Source organism: Ciona robusta, chromosome 4, assembly GCF_009617815.1.
Source record: "Ciona robusta chromosome 4, ASM961781v2".
Classification (NCBI taxonomy): Eukaryota; Metazoa; Chordata; class Ascidiacea; order Phlebobranchia; family Cionidae; genus Ciona; species Ciona robusta.
In genome coordinates, this window is record NC_143238.1 from 3,500,308 (window position 1) to 3,514,300 (window position 13,993).

General features: G+C 44.0%; 1 protein-coding gene across 1 annotated transcript; it reads left to right on the forward strand.

Annotated features, from left to right (window-relative positions):
- Positions 1-553: 553 nt before the first annotated feature.
- LOC149736716 (diencephalon/mesencephalon homeobox protein 1-B-like) lies at positions 554-13,280 on the forward strand. The gene is made up of 4 exons (XM_089876414.1): positions 554-2,811; positions 8,147-8,418; positions 8,599-8,720; positions 8,826-13,280. Exons 1-4 carry the CDS (start codon positions 2,571-2,573, stop codon positions 8,962-8,964), a joined length of 774 nt encoding a protein of 257 aa, XP_089732540.1. The 5' UTR covers positions 554-2,570; the 3' UTR covers positions 8,965-13,280.
- The last annotated feature ends 713 nt before the right edge of the window (positions 13,281-13,993 follow it).

Here is a 13,993-nt window from a genome sequence, read left to right on the forward strand (position 1 = left end):
TTCGAGCGTGGGAAGGCGCTGCTACTTAACTGGATTAGGGAGGAATCTTTACCCCTTAAGACAACTCTGTCCAGCCTAAACTGGCCGAAACCGGATTTTGCTTGACGTTTTGGTCACGCTTTCTTAAAGGTGATGAAACTGTGCACTTCAATTGCCGGATTTTTAAACCAACTTTCTCTCATTATTTTAAGTCCGGAAACTCCTAAAATTCTGCCGTTTTTACGATTTGGAATCCTGTTTTGACCGCTTCCCTCCGGCTAGTTTTACTTCAGTGACGTAAAATCATCGTTGGTATGTGCAAGCAGTGTTGGCACTTCGGATTTGCGGAAAGAGGTTTATTTTAGTAAACCCTAAAGTCGTAGCCTTAAAATTCCATCGGTCAGGAGTTGTGCCTGATGTTGGTAACAGGACGTGACGAACAGATTAAGGAATTCGTATAAAGCCCCAACCCCTATTCTGTTTCGACACCTAACCCCAAGCAACTCCGGGTTCCTTTTGCGGTGCTTGACAGATGTGCAATGACCCGGGAAGAGTCGTCTTTTATTCGGCACTGCGCAGGGTTACAGTTACACTAAAACCGTGGCTCACAGGGACTTGATTTTCGTGGCGTTTCTCTTTCGTATTTAAACCTCACGCGACCCCCTGCACACGCAATACTCTTGAAAACAGGTCCTCTGATCCGCCATTATTTTGTACACGGCCCTTGACGTCATCGAAATTTACCTGAAGCTTGAAATTAAGACACTCGGCGAAGGAAGGGCCGTGTAATTTATTTTTACACTCCCCCAAATCCAATTATCCGAACTTGAAGCAGCTTGAAATTGCAGTTATCCGTTGCACAAAGAACCCATTCATGGGCTTAATGCTTGCCCAAACCGTGTCGCTTAATTGCGAATAGGTGATTATAAAATAGACGCTTTGCTCGCTTTTTTTAAGTTGTTTTTATAAAATTATAAAAAAGTCATTTTTTAAGTTTGCCGTTTATTTGCATAAATGCGCTTCGTTTAATGTTCAGTGTCTCGCTTTAAATCTTTATTAACTATTCAAGTGTGCGCATTATAAGCCGTTAAACACCGCCAAAATATCCAAACGATATATTCCCACCCTTTGTATAAACACTCTAATAAAACACATTATAACCCACTTAACCCTTAGTCATCGTCTGGATCAAAATCTCCCCCATTATGTGTCAGCGATCATCGGATTATTTCATTTTCCCAATAGAAGTTAAAAGTAAACTAAATCATCTTCGCGTGCGAGTGCCAGACATGGGTGAAATTTTATCCAAAATGTCGCAAATCCCAAAACGACATTCCGTTATAACTCGTCACTTTAACAGTCGTTTGTCGCAATTAGGCCCCCATTTTTTACCGTATCCATCAGCAGAATATAAACCAGCAATTTGTCGGTTAAATGTTGGCACTAATGCATGTCGTACATTGTCTTGCTAAGCTTTACAACCAACTATTACTTTTGTAGCACACAAAAAATACCGTGAGTCACTCATATTAAGTTGCCACCCACACTATTTTACAGAACTTTATTCCGTATTTAAAAACTACTATCGCGCCCCTGAAGACTTTAAGGAGAATTGCACTTTTAAAAAACGAAAAACAAGCTTTTGCCCTTATAGGGAATTTCGCCTTTTGATGACGCCACCCTTGCGGAACGTAGGGGTGACGATTTGTAAATATATTTGTAAAAATAGCTTCTCGGTATGGGGTAAATTAACTATTGGACCGAATTTCGCTTCGTTTAGTCGACTAAATTGTGCGAAGTTTACTTTTCACGTAAAAGTCGGGCCATGTTTTTCTTTGGGATATTTTTTACTGAACTCAAAACTTTAGGCTTTTACATATCGGATTTTGTCTTTTTAAACATTTTGTGATATAAACAAATACGATGATCCGTTTACGGCCTATCTTGGTGGCGCCAATGTCAACTCTAACTTCAATACAACTTTGACGAGTGACGTAATGGCTTAGCAAATCGAGAGACTGGAACGTTCCGCGTCATAGCTTCGTGTCACGGCTGAGCGAGTTGCTGACGCACCCAGCGATAAAGCCTCGTGTTTTCCGATCTCCCCATCACACGACCAAGCTATGAACAAGAGGTGACAGCTTTTAGCGCAAGCGTTTTCATTTTACCACGGAGCAGGGCTCTTGTTGTATTATAAGATATTATATCCGTATAGTCAGTGGCTGGTTCACTAGACAACGGATCGCAGCGAACTTTTCAACTGTGCAAAAACGAAGAAAACTTTAAGAAGATATTCAGATACTGCAAGTGACTTTTGTTTACGCGAGATATCGAAGCCGACATCTGTTCAAAGACAGGGACCTGACGGAACTGTCAAACCGAGTTGTCTGCGAAGGATCGAGAACCTAATCGGATTAAGGCTAAATCCAGCAACGTCAGTCGCCCCCGGACAAGCTTACTCCTTTGCTGAGGAGCGTAATCTTGAAATCTGCGACACGACACACGAAAACACAACCGTTCGCGCCGCTCACGCCAGCTGCATCAAACAGAGAGAGATCATCGAAAGAGCAACAGCAACTAGCAAGTGCGACATGTCTCTACAGTTTAGTATAGATAATATTCTCGGCGGGAAGATGAGCCATTCCAACACAACGCAGGAATCAGCGCCGATTTCACCGATTTCGACATCGACTTCGATGACACCTTACATGCGGGCCTGGCTATCCGCAGCTGCCGCCGCAAGCTACCCGAGCTCCAGTCTCGCAGCATGTTATTCGTCGTACCTTTATCCCTACGTCACCTCGCCGCCGAGCCTCTACAACGCAGCTTCCGGTGAGTCAAAATGTGCTTCTATAATTAGAAATAATGTCTCATTTGGTGTGATATTTAGTCTGGCATCTTTTCACGGTCTTAGAACGCAACTGCATTATAGTTCCGCAATGCTACACGTCTTGTCAATTATCAAGTAATTTATCAAGCTCGGTCTCAAATCGTGATGAATCATTAATACGATAAGCAAGTGCCGTCCTAACTATCCGTGGGCGTATTTCAATAAAGTCTGCGTGAGAGATGGCTTATTGCGTCACCTCTAAGGAATGTCTACAACGATTGCGCTTCCATTACGCGACGACTTTAAAATGTGATAACTCGCTGTTTGCTCAATACTGGAAAACATAAGTTTCGCATGAGAGGGTTTTTCCCAGCTATTAACCATCCATGTTTCTATGCTAGCGGTAAATATTGACATAACTACATACCCGCGTAGTCATAATCATTAAGCCTGTCATCTCTGTTGATTTTTACGGATGAGCACCGAAACATTAGCACTTAACGGGTAGTTATGCACATTGTTGTAAAACATATCGTTAGCCAGTCTGCTCATCTTTTAAACAAACTCATTAATCACAATTTCTACGCGCGTACGGGTCTAATTTAACGCTAGTTGTTGGCACGGTGGTTATGGCTTGGTAGATTGTGTTCTTAGGGCATAAGTTTGCCCATAGGTTGAGATTTGCGGCCTGTATGTGTTTGGATAACTCGACGTTTCGTGAGAAGGGTAGGGGCTAATCTCTTCCGCTTGCTCTGCAATCTTTGCTCGTGTTACCAAAGCGAGGGCGATTGATATTATAAACTAATCGATAAAGTTCACGCTCTTAACTCTTTCTCGGCGTGTCCAGTTCCCGTGAAGTCGGTCCGAATTAGACTTTGGTTACGCGTGGAAATGGTAATGACGTGCTACTGCGTCAGCCATGAGTGTTGATTGGTACTGTTTTGGGTTGGGTATTTCGCGTATGAGGACTATTAACAAAGATAGCTTCAAAACATGGGAAATTATCAAAGCGCTTGTCATGTCGCTCTCTTCGTTAAAACGGATTTGCTGAACCGACAGAGCCCGTTTTCCAGATGAGCAAAATGCTCCACGGCTCTGTTGACTTTGTGGATCAACGTCGAACCGTGGGCCTATGTTGTCTCGGGTTTCCGCCATCTTTTCCGCGCTGACATTACTTGCAGATCGGAGCTATCCGTTAATCTATACCAGCGGTTAACGACGTAATCAGCCAGTTCGGTCGGATTTATCTCGTACCGCATAAAACGCGTTCCGTGTTGGGGAAAGATGCTCGCTATGATAACGCGGTATAATGACGCTCAACTGCCAATTTTCCTCTAACTGGGGCCCCCGAGTATCTCGCCCAATAAAGCGCTTACCCGCTTGAGGCAGGCACCATCGGTCGCTCGGGATTGTTTGTCTTGCTCGATACCAAATCCCGCCCTTCTTTACCGTGCGCAAATAAACAGAGCTTTCGGCGAATCATTCTTAGCCAGGAAATTGCCGTGACCCGCCGCAATCACGGGTTGGGGATTAAAGCGCCTTGTTAGGGAGCGATGCTTAAAACGACATCGTTACCGGATCGTATAATGGTCGTGTGACATTTCGCAACAATTCCCTTTCCCTGCCGGACAACTTATCAATGGCTGCGTGAACTGCGGTTTGGCATCATGGCTAAGACTAATGTATAATTCGTTCGAAGTGAAACGGGATGTGTATTATTAGCATAGCAATCATTCCCAATGCAGAGATTACGCGCATTCCATCATTTGGGAATCGTGCTGAGCGAGTTCCTGCCTTCCGTCTGACCTTTCAGAGCTCTTAATGGCAGCTCCTAATTCCATTACATCGAGATTGGGTATCATAAACAAACAAGACACGTTATCGACGACTTTCGTCTTTTTGTTGCGCCCGCTATTCTTTATGTTGCACAATAGATAAGCCCCGAACGGGACAGCGGATTAAACGGATAGCGGGCTAAGTGCTTGCCCAAGCGCTTGTGATGGAGTGGCCCGCTAAATGGGAGGGGGAAAGAGACAAAGCCCACTTTTGTCCCAGGTCCCGACTCCGGCGATTTTGGAAGGATAATCCGCCCTAACTTTACGCTCCAAAGACTACGACCCTTAGAGCGCGGTCGGTCGTGCCATCGCTTTAAAGTAAACGAGTTCAGTCTTCGGTGCTTGACAAATGACGGTTTGTTTGCGTTATACGTTTTCGGGCAGAATATGTCGGTCGACGAGTGGCCGATTTATGAAGCTAAGTGGAGGTTACGGAAGTGATGAAAAGGAACCATACCGCGCCCGATCTAATCCAAACCACTTAAACACCGTCGCACCTATTGCTTTGGTTAGTGAATTGGGCCGATCCTACATGATAGTAAGGTGGGATGAAAGATACAAATGCCCATGGCAGGTCGTAATAGGCCAATCTGTCTTGGTTTCCTGAGGATTAAGAGATGATACATGGGCTTTTGTCGCCTAGGCCTGTAATCTGGCTTCTGGTCGGTAACTAGAGACGGTAACGTCATCGCGCGAACAAGTTCAGACACGAATGTGGTGATTTGTGTAGCGAGAAACGACATCGCCATATTAAGACAGCGGGTTAGCAAGCCAACGACTCCTGGCTGCTATAGCTAACAAATGACTTCACCGAATCAACAGCTTCGGGCATATTTCTGGCTCGAAACCGAAAAAAACCCACATTCGCTCAGCGTCCTAAAAATAAACGCGGATGTTTCAACGTCCTCACCCGTCCTACAAGCAGAAACATTGCATGGCATGGGACGTGGGCCAACGCGCCGACCGCTGAACATTGCTTTCGTTCCCACGGGCAAGTAATGCCTCAACAGTCCTTAACGGATTACTTCCCGAGCTGAATATGACGTTAGCTATCCCAAAGGATATCCCAAGGACTTGTCTAGTGATTAGCATCGCCTCAGCGATTACGAACACCTGGATCTAAGCTAATAATGCCGGGTTCTTGAGGCTTATCAAAGTTAAAGATTGATGGTATTTGCTCCTTGGCTCCGGTTCTCAGAATTTGCTTGCCGAATACAAAGTAAACGTTTGTTTTCGCCGCCTGTTATTTGGAACACCAGCTTAAAAATATTTTATCTTTTCGAACCGCAAACCGCGACATCCCTAAAGTATAAATAACAATCTGCTTTTTGTAATTGAAATTTTAGATTAAAGTTAAAGTTGTGGCTTGGCTTGCGGTTATTTCGGTTCCAATTCAGCTATTTCAGTCCGTTGCCCGCCTACCGTGTTCTCACGCTCTCGCTGACAACCCGTATTCGTCGGATCACTACTTATCCAACTGCTGTTTACCCAGTGTTGCCAGCTAGCCGCACATTCCGTAATAAAATCCTCGCCGCAACGTGTGTGGGAAACACCGGACTCCTGCGCCGCGAAACTTGGTGGTCGTGCAATCTGTTTTGGATATTCGGGAATAGAAAACAAAGTATATAAGCCAGGGCTGGGATCGAACCTCCGCGTGACCCCGCTTGGTTATTAATGAGGTTTCTTTTGTGATCGAGACGCCGATGCAGCGTAAGGACAGACTTGGCGGCGTCTGTATGCCCGAGATCTGTTGAGCTCCAGTTTCGCGCGGTTTGGGCCAGCGAGCTGGCTGATGTCTTTATCGCGTTAGTGCGTGACTGAATTTTCACCGCTCATTGTATGGCTAAGACATGATTTATGAGTGAAATTTAACGGCGGCCGCTTACACAGAAATCCGATGCATAATTCATGGCTAAATGTCGATTATCTATTTGGAAATTAATATCGTGATTACGTGACGTCAGAATCGCTGAATCTAGCGATTACGGGCGTTCTGCTTGGCGACTGGCAGCCGATCAAAGTCAGAATAATAAAGCATATTCGCTGTCTAATCTATTAATCTAAAATCTGTTACCGCGCGCCGTGACGACCTTGTACATCAAAGCAGATTAGCCCATTCGTGCTTCTCTAATTCGGTGAGACGGGCTAATGGCCTCCGTGTAATGGGCAACCAAAAAACTTAGGAGTCACTGCAGTTTAAGATAAAGATCACGCCGGAAAGTGCCGTCGAAAATGTCCTGCATCCGAATTTATCAGATCATGTTTTTAACGTTGATTTTGCTATCAAAATCGGGTCGGAAAAAGGCCGGATATCCTTCGAGTGCGAGCCAAGGGGATCGACGGTTTTAATTAGCCAGCAAATGATTTTAAGTGGAAATATTGGCTTCCGACAATCTTTAGCCTTTTGGGTCAACCAGTAAACATGTTTAAGAATATTGTTCAATGCTAACCGTCCTCAAGGCGTCTTGCGTAATTAGGCCAAATGCGAAATTAGTTCCTGTCCGGCTGAATAACAATTTGGGGAACTGAAAACTCAGACCGATTTGTCACGAGTGCTTGGACGTCGTTTTTAAAATAAATCAACGTTGAAGTTGCCATTGCGACGTATACGTGGCTGATGGGTGTGGTAGCTATTGTGCGAGTTCACATCACAGAAGAAGCGCCAGATTAACTCCAGACACCGCACAATTTAAGGTCAAATAAACTTTTTACTCTCGGCTGCCTACGTAATTCCTTGCCACCCATATAGTTGGAGGGCGAGGGAGGATTCTCTTTACTCGTAAACCGACACAAGTCTTTTCACAACGGAAAATTGCGGAGTTTATCCGTCGATTTTCGACACTTCCACGTCCCGCTTGTCGTTATATGATGGATCATTCCTGTTGTTGTGTGCAAACCAAGCGTGGCCCGATTTTACGATCATCTTTCGTTGCCGTGCGCAAGTTTGTTGACCGGAGATCATTTTAACGGAGTTTACTTACTAGCGAGTAAGAATATAGTGTCGGGTGATTTGTCCTCGCCTAACTCAACGCGCGTGAGGGGAGACCAATTTTAAACAAATTAGTCGCCTGGTCGTGCTTATCTAATGTTTACTCTTTGAGGAGCGAAACATAATAGAGAGCCATCGACTCGCAATGTCGGTTTTAATTGTCCTTGCTTTGTTAGACCGGCTTACCCGTTTTAGGCCTGTAAAACATCCTGCCAACGACTTTATCTTCAGGCTTTGCTAGTTTTCGATTAGCAGGATGAGGTGCTGAAAGCGATACAGCGCATACGCACGCGCACAACAAAGCCACCAGTGACGTGGTATCAGATGACGTATTTATCGAGAAAAATCCATTAGCGCGATAAGGCCACCGTCTAAAAGTGCTCGGGTGTCATTACAGCATTATCGCAAACCAGCAGCTTTCGAGGCTGAATAAATGTGCTTAAGTGACTCTATCTATACAGCGTGTTTGTCGCGTATTCTCATAAAATCTAATTGAAGCTATTTATCCTACAGCGCCACTGCTGACACCATATGCATTCGCTGCTGCCTCGTCTGGTGCACAGGCGCCAATGATACACCCAGCCATGCTAGGAGCTGCAGCCGCTCCTCCACCCCCAGGATTTTTCTACCGGCTCCCAGCGAAGCGCAAGCGTCGTCACCGCACCATCTTCACCGAGGATCAGCTGGAAGCTCTGGAAAATATGTTCCAGAAGACTCATTACCCGGATGTGGTGATGCGCGAACAGCTCGCAGAGAAGGTTGAGTTGAAAGAAGAACGTGTTGAGGTTCGTATTTTCAAAATATTGTGTGTTGATACTCTATTTTGTATTGAGAATATATTCTTACAAAGTAAGAGATAGGCAGTGTTTTTATTCATTATGCAACATTGCCATTTAAAATTACAATTAATTCTTTGTATTTTGGATTTGTTTCTTAAACTAAAATGGCTGTTTCTCTTGTACCAGGTGTGGTTCAAAAATAGACGCGCTAAGTGGCGTAAGCAGAAGCGTGAACGTGAACTGATGAAAGCAGAGACGGGAAGCAGTGGTTCTGCGGCATCGGACCACCCTCCGTCGAGCCCTGAAAGGTATGAAGGCATAAATGACAAAGCAGATTTTACTCCGACAACCCTTTTGGGTTTGCGTATTTTTACCGTTAAGGTATCCAGCTAATAACAATGCATTTATTGTAGGGCACAGAGCGTGAGCCCATGCCCACGTTACGGCGTGAGCGGCGGCAGTAGCTGCGACGAGATGGAGTTTGGGGTCGGTGCCGGAGTTTTACCCAGGATTGTGGTACCAGGCCAAAACCTCAGCGTTTCTGTTGAGTAATTGACAGCTGCTCCAGGTCGAATCGAGTAAACAACATGTTCGTTAAACTTCAACTTCGGAATCGGAACCTTTATTAACCAGACCCTTCTCACGCAAATATCTCGGCCCACACAAACGGTATTGATAAACCTTTCCCGTAAACAACCGCAAACCAGAGAAATCTCCTCTTTTAAACGACGACTTCCCTTTACCGATGGATTGTGCTGGTGGCCGTATCGGCCTTTGCCAACTTAACGACATCGATTCGACCACGGTGCAAGGTCGCGCACTGTACCTTGTGCTGGCCTTCACCACCCCTGCAACTCTTAAGTTAATTGCCTTTCCGCCGATGGCATTGATTGTCAGTCGCCTTTTTTATACAGAAAAATATTAAAGCCCCCTCTGGCAGGGTCCCTCTGCGCCTTTTTATTGCCGTATATTCCTTGTACCTTTACCGTGCCCGCGCTCATGTGTAGAAATCTCGATAAACCGACAAGGAGCAATCGGAAACGAACACGTGCGCCAAAGCCTACGTCATTCCGCATCCGTTACGTCAGAACATCGCTCGAAAATGCCAACGTCCTGCGACCGCAGATAGATTTGTAATCTGGCATCCCGTCTGCACGAGCCGAATACGTTCGTTGAGCAATTAAGCAAATCCTGGTTTGCTTGCCCGCCACTTAATATCCCTGCGAACCGGTAAAACAGGCTGCTGTCTGGAGTAAACAACTGAAATTGAACGCTGATGTGAAAAGGACGTTTGACGCAAACAACTCCAGCGGTTTCGACAAAATATCGCTTAAACTCATTACTTTGTGTCAAAGCGGAATCGATCAGGGAAAACAAACTGAAATCTAACGCTTTATATGAAATATCAGCTTCGTTAAACTTGCTAGATAACTAAAATTGAACATAATTCCTTCGCCTTACGCAATGGTTTCAGTAACTAGATACGTCGCTTTAAACCAATTACCCGAGTAAAATGTCAGACACCGGACTAACACCATCTTATTTTTACCGACCATTACTTTTCCCTGCTGGGTTAATTAAAATTGGTTTTCGCAACGCTTCATTGCTTTGGGCTTGAATACCAAACGCCCGCTGTTTTCTCGCACGCACCCGTTCATGCTCACACCGTTTCGTTGCAATATTCGCTTCAGCGTCACCTGTACGAGTGAAAATAGCATTCAAAGCTCTTCACGCTTCAGTTCGAAGCCGCCTGGGTGAAGTCACGCTTGTGGATTAGTGAGACGCTCAGGTTTTCGTATAACGCGGCCGCTTGTTTTGTAAACAGCCTTACAGCCCACAACTAACTTGGGCCCTTTCCGAACCAATATCACCGAAAGTTAAAATTGCATCAAGGGCACAGCAACGCCAAGAACAATAGATCGCTTGTGCGCTGTTGAGAGCAACCCAACGAAACGCATACGATCAGGTTATCGGTATTCAATCCGACAGCAAACAGACAACTGGGTACAGCGCTAAAGTTTGTTAGCATAAGCGTCTATTTGAACCCAGTGCTTCGCAAATAATTAACATAACTATAATGTCGCAATATCAATAATCAAAGCAATGTAAAGCACCACAGTGAGTCATGTCATCGTTGTATAATGAGAAAAGTAACTCTCAAGATAAGTAGGGGTTAACCGAAGCCTTCATTTGCTAACACGTGAATTTCAAAGGAACTGCGTTCTTCACAAAACACGATTCGCTGGGTACTTTCCGCTGTACCAGGTCGTCGCCTTGGCAACACCGCTGCTTGTTTTCGATAAGAAAGACGTTCGAAGCTGGAGGTTGCCCGTGACCACAATGTATCATGAATTCATGGCATGCAGGCGTTAACATTATAACCCACGATCGTGGTTCCTGTTTAATCCGCTCACACATCGTGCGGTCAGACAATTAAACAGACGTCGAAATATCTTTCGGCGTCGCATAAGTGCATGGACGCTGGATTTTCGTGGCTTAAACCGGATCGAAAAAGGCAGAAGCGCCTTAACTACGCAGTAATCGTGGAAATCGCTTGATGCAAAACGAGATGAGGTTTAATTCGGCATTTTCTAAACTTCAGCCGAGAAAATTGAAGACAAGAATCCAGATAAAGTCGAGTGGGCGACATACCGTTCCGCACCACTGCTTTTCGCCTCGTGTAAATTGTTCGTGCTCGCCATACAACGCCATCGGCCGTCACGAATATTAAGAAGCGTCTAAACTTAGATCTAAACTAATCGTTATTAAACATAGTAAGAACGATCAAATTTAAATCTCTCAAAGAACAGTTACATCTTTGGCTAATAAAACAAAAGATTAGTATCTCGCCATTAAACCTTAAATGTAACCATTCGCCTTGGGGCTAAACCATATCAAGGAACGATTCCGCTACAACAATAAAACACGAAGGGCACCTAAGCGTTTCTTTGATGCGTTCCCTCGACGAAAATAAACCCGATTTAGCGTTTACGCCCGAGGCCAGTGGTCCACAGTGCACAATACATTAATTGAACCCGGTGGGCAAATCTCCAGTGATTGTCAACGAAAACAGGTGCTTCGTCACTTTGAATGCATTAACTGAAGACCTTAACATTTGTAAGTTGCCCGAACACCCAAGACAAAAGCGAAAAGTGGTGACTGAAAATAAAACGCTCGAACAGGCGACCGTTATTCCGGAAATCAGAATCTCAGACCTAAACGCCCATCAATGCCAAGGTCGTAACTCGCTCATCAAGTCGGTTTTGTTTTCGTGGCAACCGAATGAGCACTGCTTGTTTATCAGCGATGAACTGAAGCTTTACGATCTGAATTGCATTCCAAACGCTCTGTTTTGTTCCACACATCCGCTTTTTTCAACAGCGAGGCTTAATTTAGATCTTAAACCGTCCGGGAATCGGTTCGACGGTAATAAGTTTAATCGACACCTGTATACGTACGAACAGGCTGGCCAACCTTCTATAGCTTTGTAATTCGCTTGTCGCTTTGGGATCATGGGACGCCTTTTCCAAATTAAGGTCAAAAAGACCCGGAAACATTTCTGCGATAAGCGCTACAGTGCAGGTTCTTGTCGTGCGAACCGAAAACAGTCGCTCAAAGGCTGAAACGGCAGCTTCAAACCCGAGACGAATCGGAAACCTAAAACGCAATTGCAGACGTCTGCCAGCAATTCGTGGCGTGCTGTTATGCGCAAGCAACAAAAATCTAAACTGGCGTTTAATGATTATTTAAACGTATCGAACCCGTATACCTAATTTTACGTTAAACAAACAATTTCCTAAACTTGTTGATTCGGAATCGATTAAATTATTCAAAATGGCCGCCGGAAAAAAATAAAGTACGATTTCCGATTGCTCCTTGTCCATTCGCTATGTAATAATCCTGCATGTATATTTCGTGATTATGAGTATTCCTATTATGATGATTAATAATATGGCTAAGCAGCGAGTCTGCGTCTACTGTATGAGTTTGCTTGTGCGCTGGCGCTTTCTTTGCCACTTCCCAGCAATCTTAAAGCTAATTTCTCTGCCATAATCTGTAAAATGTCTGTTGTGAAAGTAATTGTGCTGCTACGAGCCGCCAGTGCAAAGAAAAAAACACTTTGCTTGCTGGCTGAGCGCTTTTGTATAGTATTCCGTGTATATGACACGACGATCACACGAAATCCGCTGGACGATATAATATTCCTTGATACCGGTTATCATTTTAAGCTGCTATAAGTTCTTTTTTTTTTCGAAATACACCGCGTGGACGCGGCCCTTTTTTACCAGAACGATTATAACACGTGATGCATCTGCGATGTATTGAAACTGCAACTGGATTGCTTTACAAAACGGCTTGGTGACGTGCCCAATTTACGACTGGGCAGCATCACCAATGCTGTTGTATTGTAAAACCATCTGAGATGGTCGAAACTTTTTCTTTTAGCGCCGCTGGACACTTCTCACCTAAATTCTATAACTTTCAATTTTCCACAATTCGATTTATGTATTTTTGACAATCATCTGTAGTTTGTTTAAAACTGTTTTGGAGTCCTTTAATTTTATTCGGACATTTTATACGGTGCTGGCCATTCTTACGTTTCAGCTGAGCTGACATCATTAGTTATTATTAAATCTTACTGGATAAGATCGTTTCTCCTACATACCACATACAACTGTTACGTTTTCAACAGGCACTGCTTATAATATTTCGGTATTATTTCTCATTTTAATTTTTCCTTTGCGTCTTTATCACTTTTAAATTTAAACCTTCATAAAACAGTTCAAATTGCTACAAGTGTCACTGCCATTACTCGTTGTTATAGTCGAGTCGTCTATACGGAAATAAACTGCTGGAACATATTAAAATACTTGTGCACATTTTATGTACGACTTGTACAGCCTGTTTGTGTTTGGTACCAGTAAAGAGTCCTGGATTTTAAAATCAGGTTTGGGGTTAGTTTTTAGGGTCCCAAGGGTTAGCAGATAATGTAAGAACAGCTAAGAAGGTCCTTTACCGCCGCCCATTGTTTGAATTTGGGCCGTGTAGTTCGTTGCCCCGCCACGCGAGGATAAAAAGTTTCATTTTTTTATTCAAACGGTTTAATATTTCTATCTGAAATCATCTTTTGGCTATGTTTTAAAAGATCTATAGGAGTCGTAGGGATATGGTTTTATAATTCTTTGTTTATTTCTAAATGGGACGCGAAACTATAATGAAAAGGGGTCCCATCTAACCCACCCAGCCACTATATATATATGTATATATATTAGCATATAACTAGCCAATAACTTGAATACGGTCATGACCAGCTTTAATTAGCACTACACTAAAGCGACATTTAAGAACTTCAGAAATAGCAATGGAACTTTGTATTTTGTAAGTGATCGCAGGTCGCCAGAGTCCGTAATAAACATGTTTATATATAATATATACAAACTCTGCATGTCGAACATATTAAAGGGCACACTTCGTAACGACGAAACATAATCTGTGTAGCCACTACGTGCCCAATAAGAACAACTGTTCGCCGAGATCTGGCCGAGAAAGGATCTATATCGCCACTACGTGCCCAGAAAGT

Bases quoted from the DNA above. Each gene is read 5' to 3' on its own strand.
- LOC149736716 (XM_089876414.1), top strand. From the start codon at position 2,571: ATGTCTCTACAGTTTAGTATAGATAATATTCTCGGCGGGAAGATGAGC. The intron at 2,812-8,146 runs GTGAGTCAAAAT...TTTATCCTACAG, and splicing joins CCTCTACAACGCAGCTTCCG to CGCCACTGCTGACACCATAT. The intron at 8,419-8,598 runs GTTCGTATTTTC...CTCTTGTACCAG, and splicing joins TGAAAGAAGAACGTGTTGAG to GTGTGGTTCAAAAATAGACG.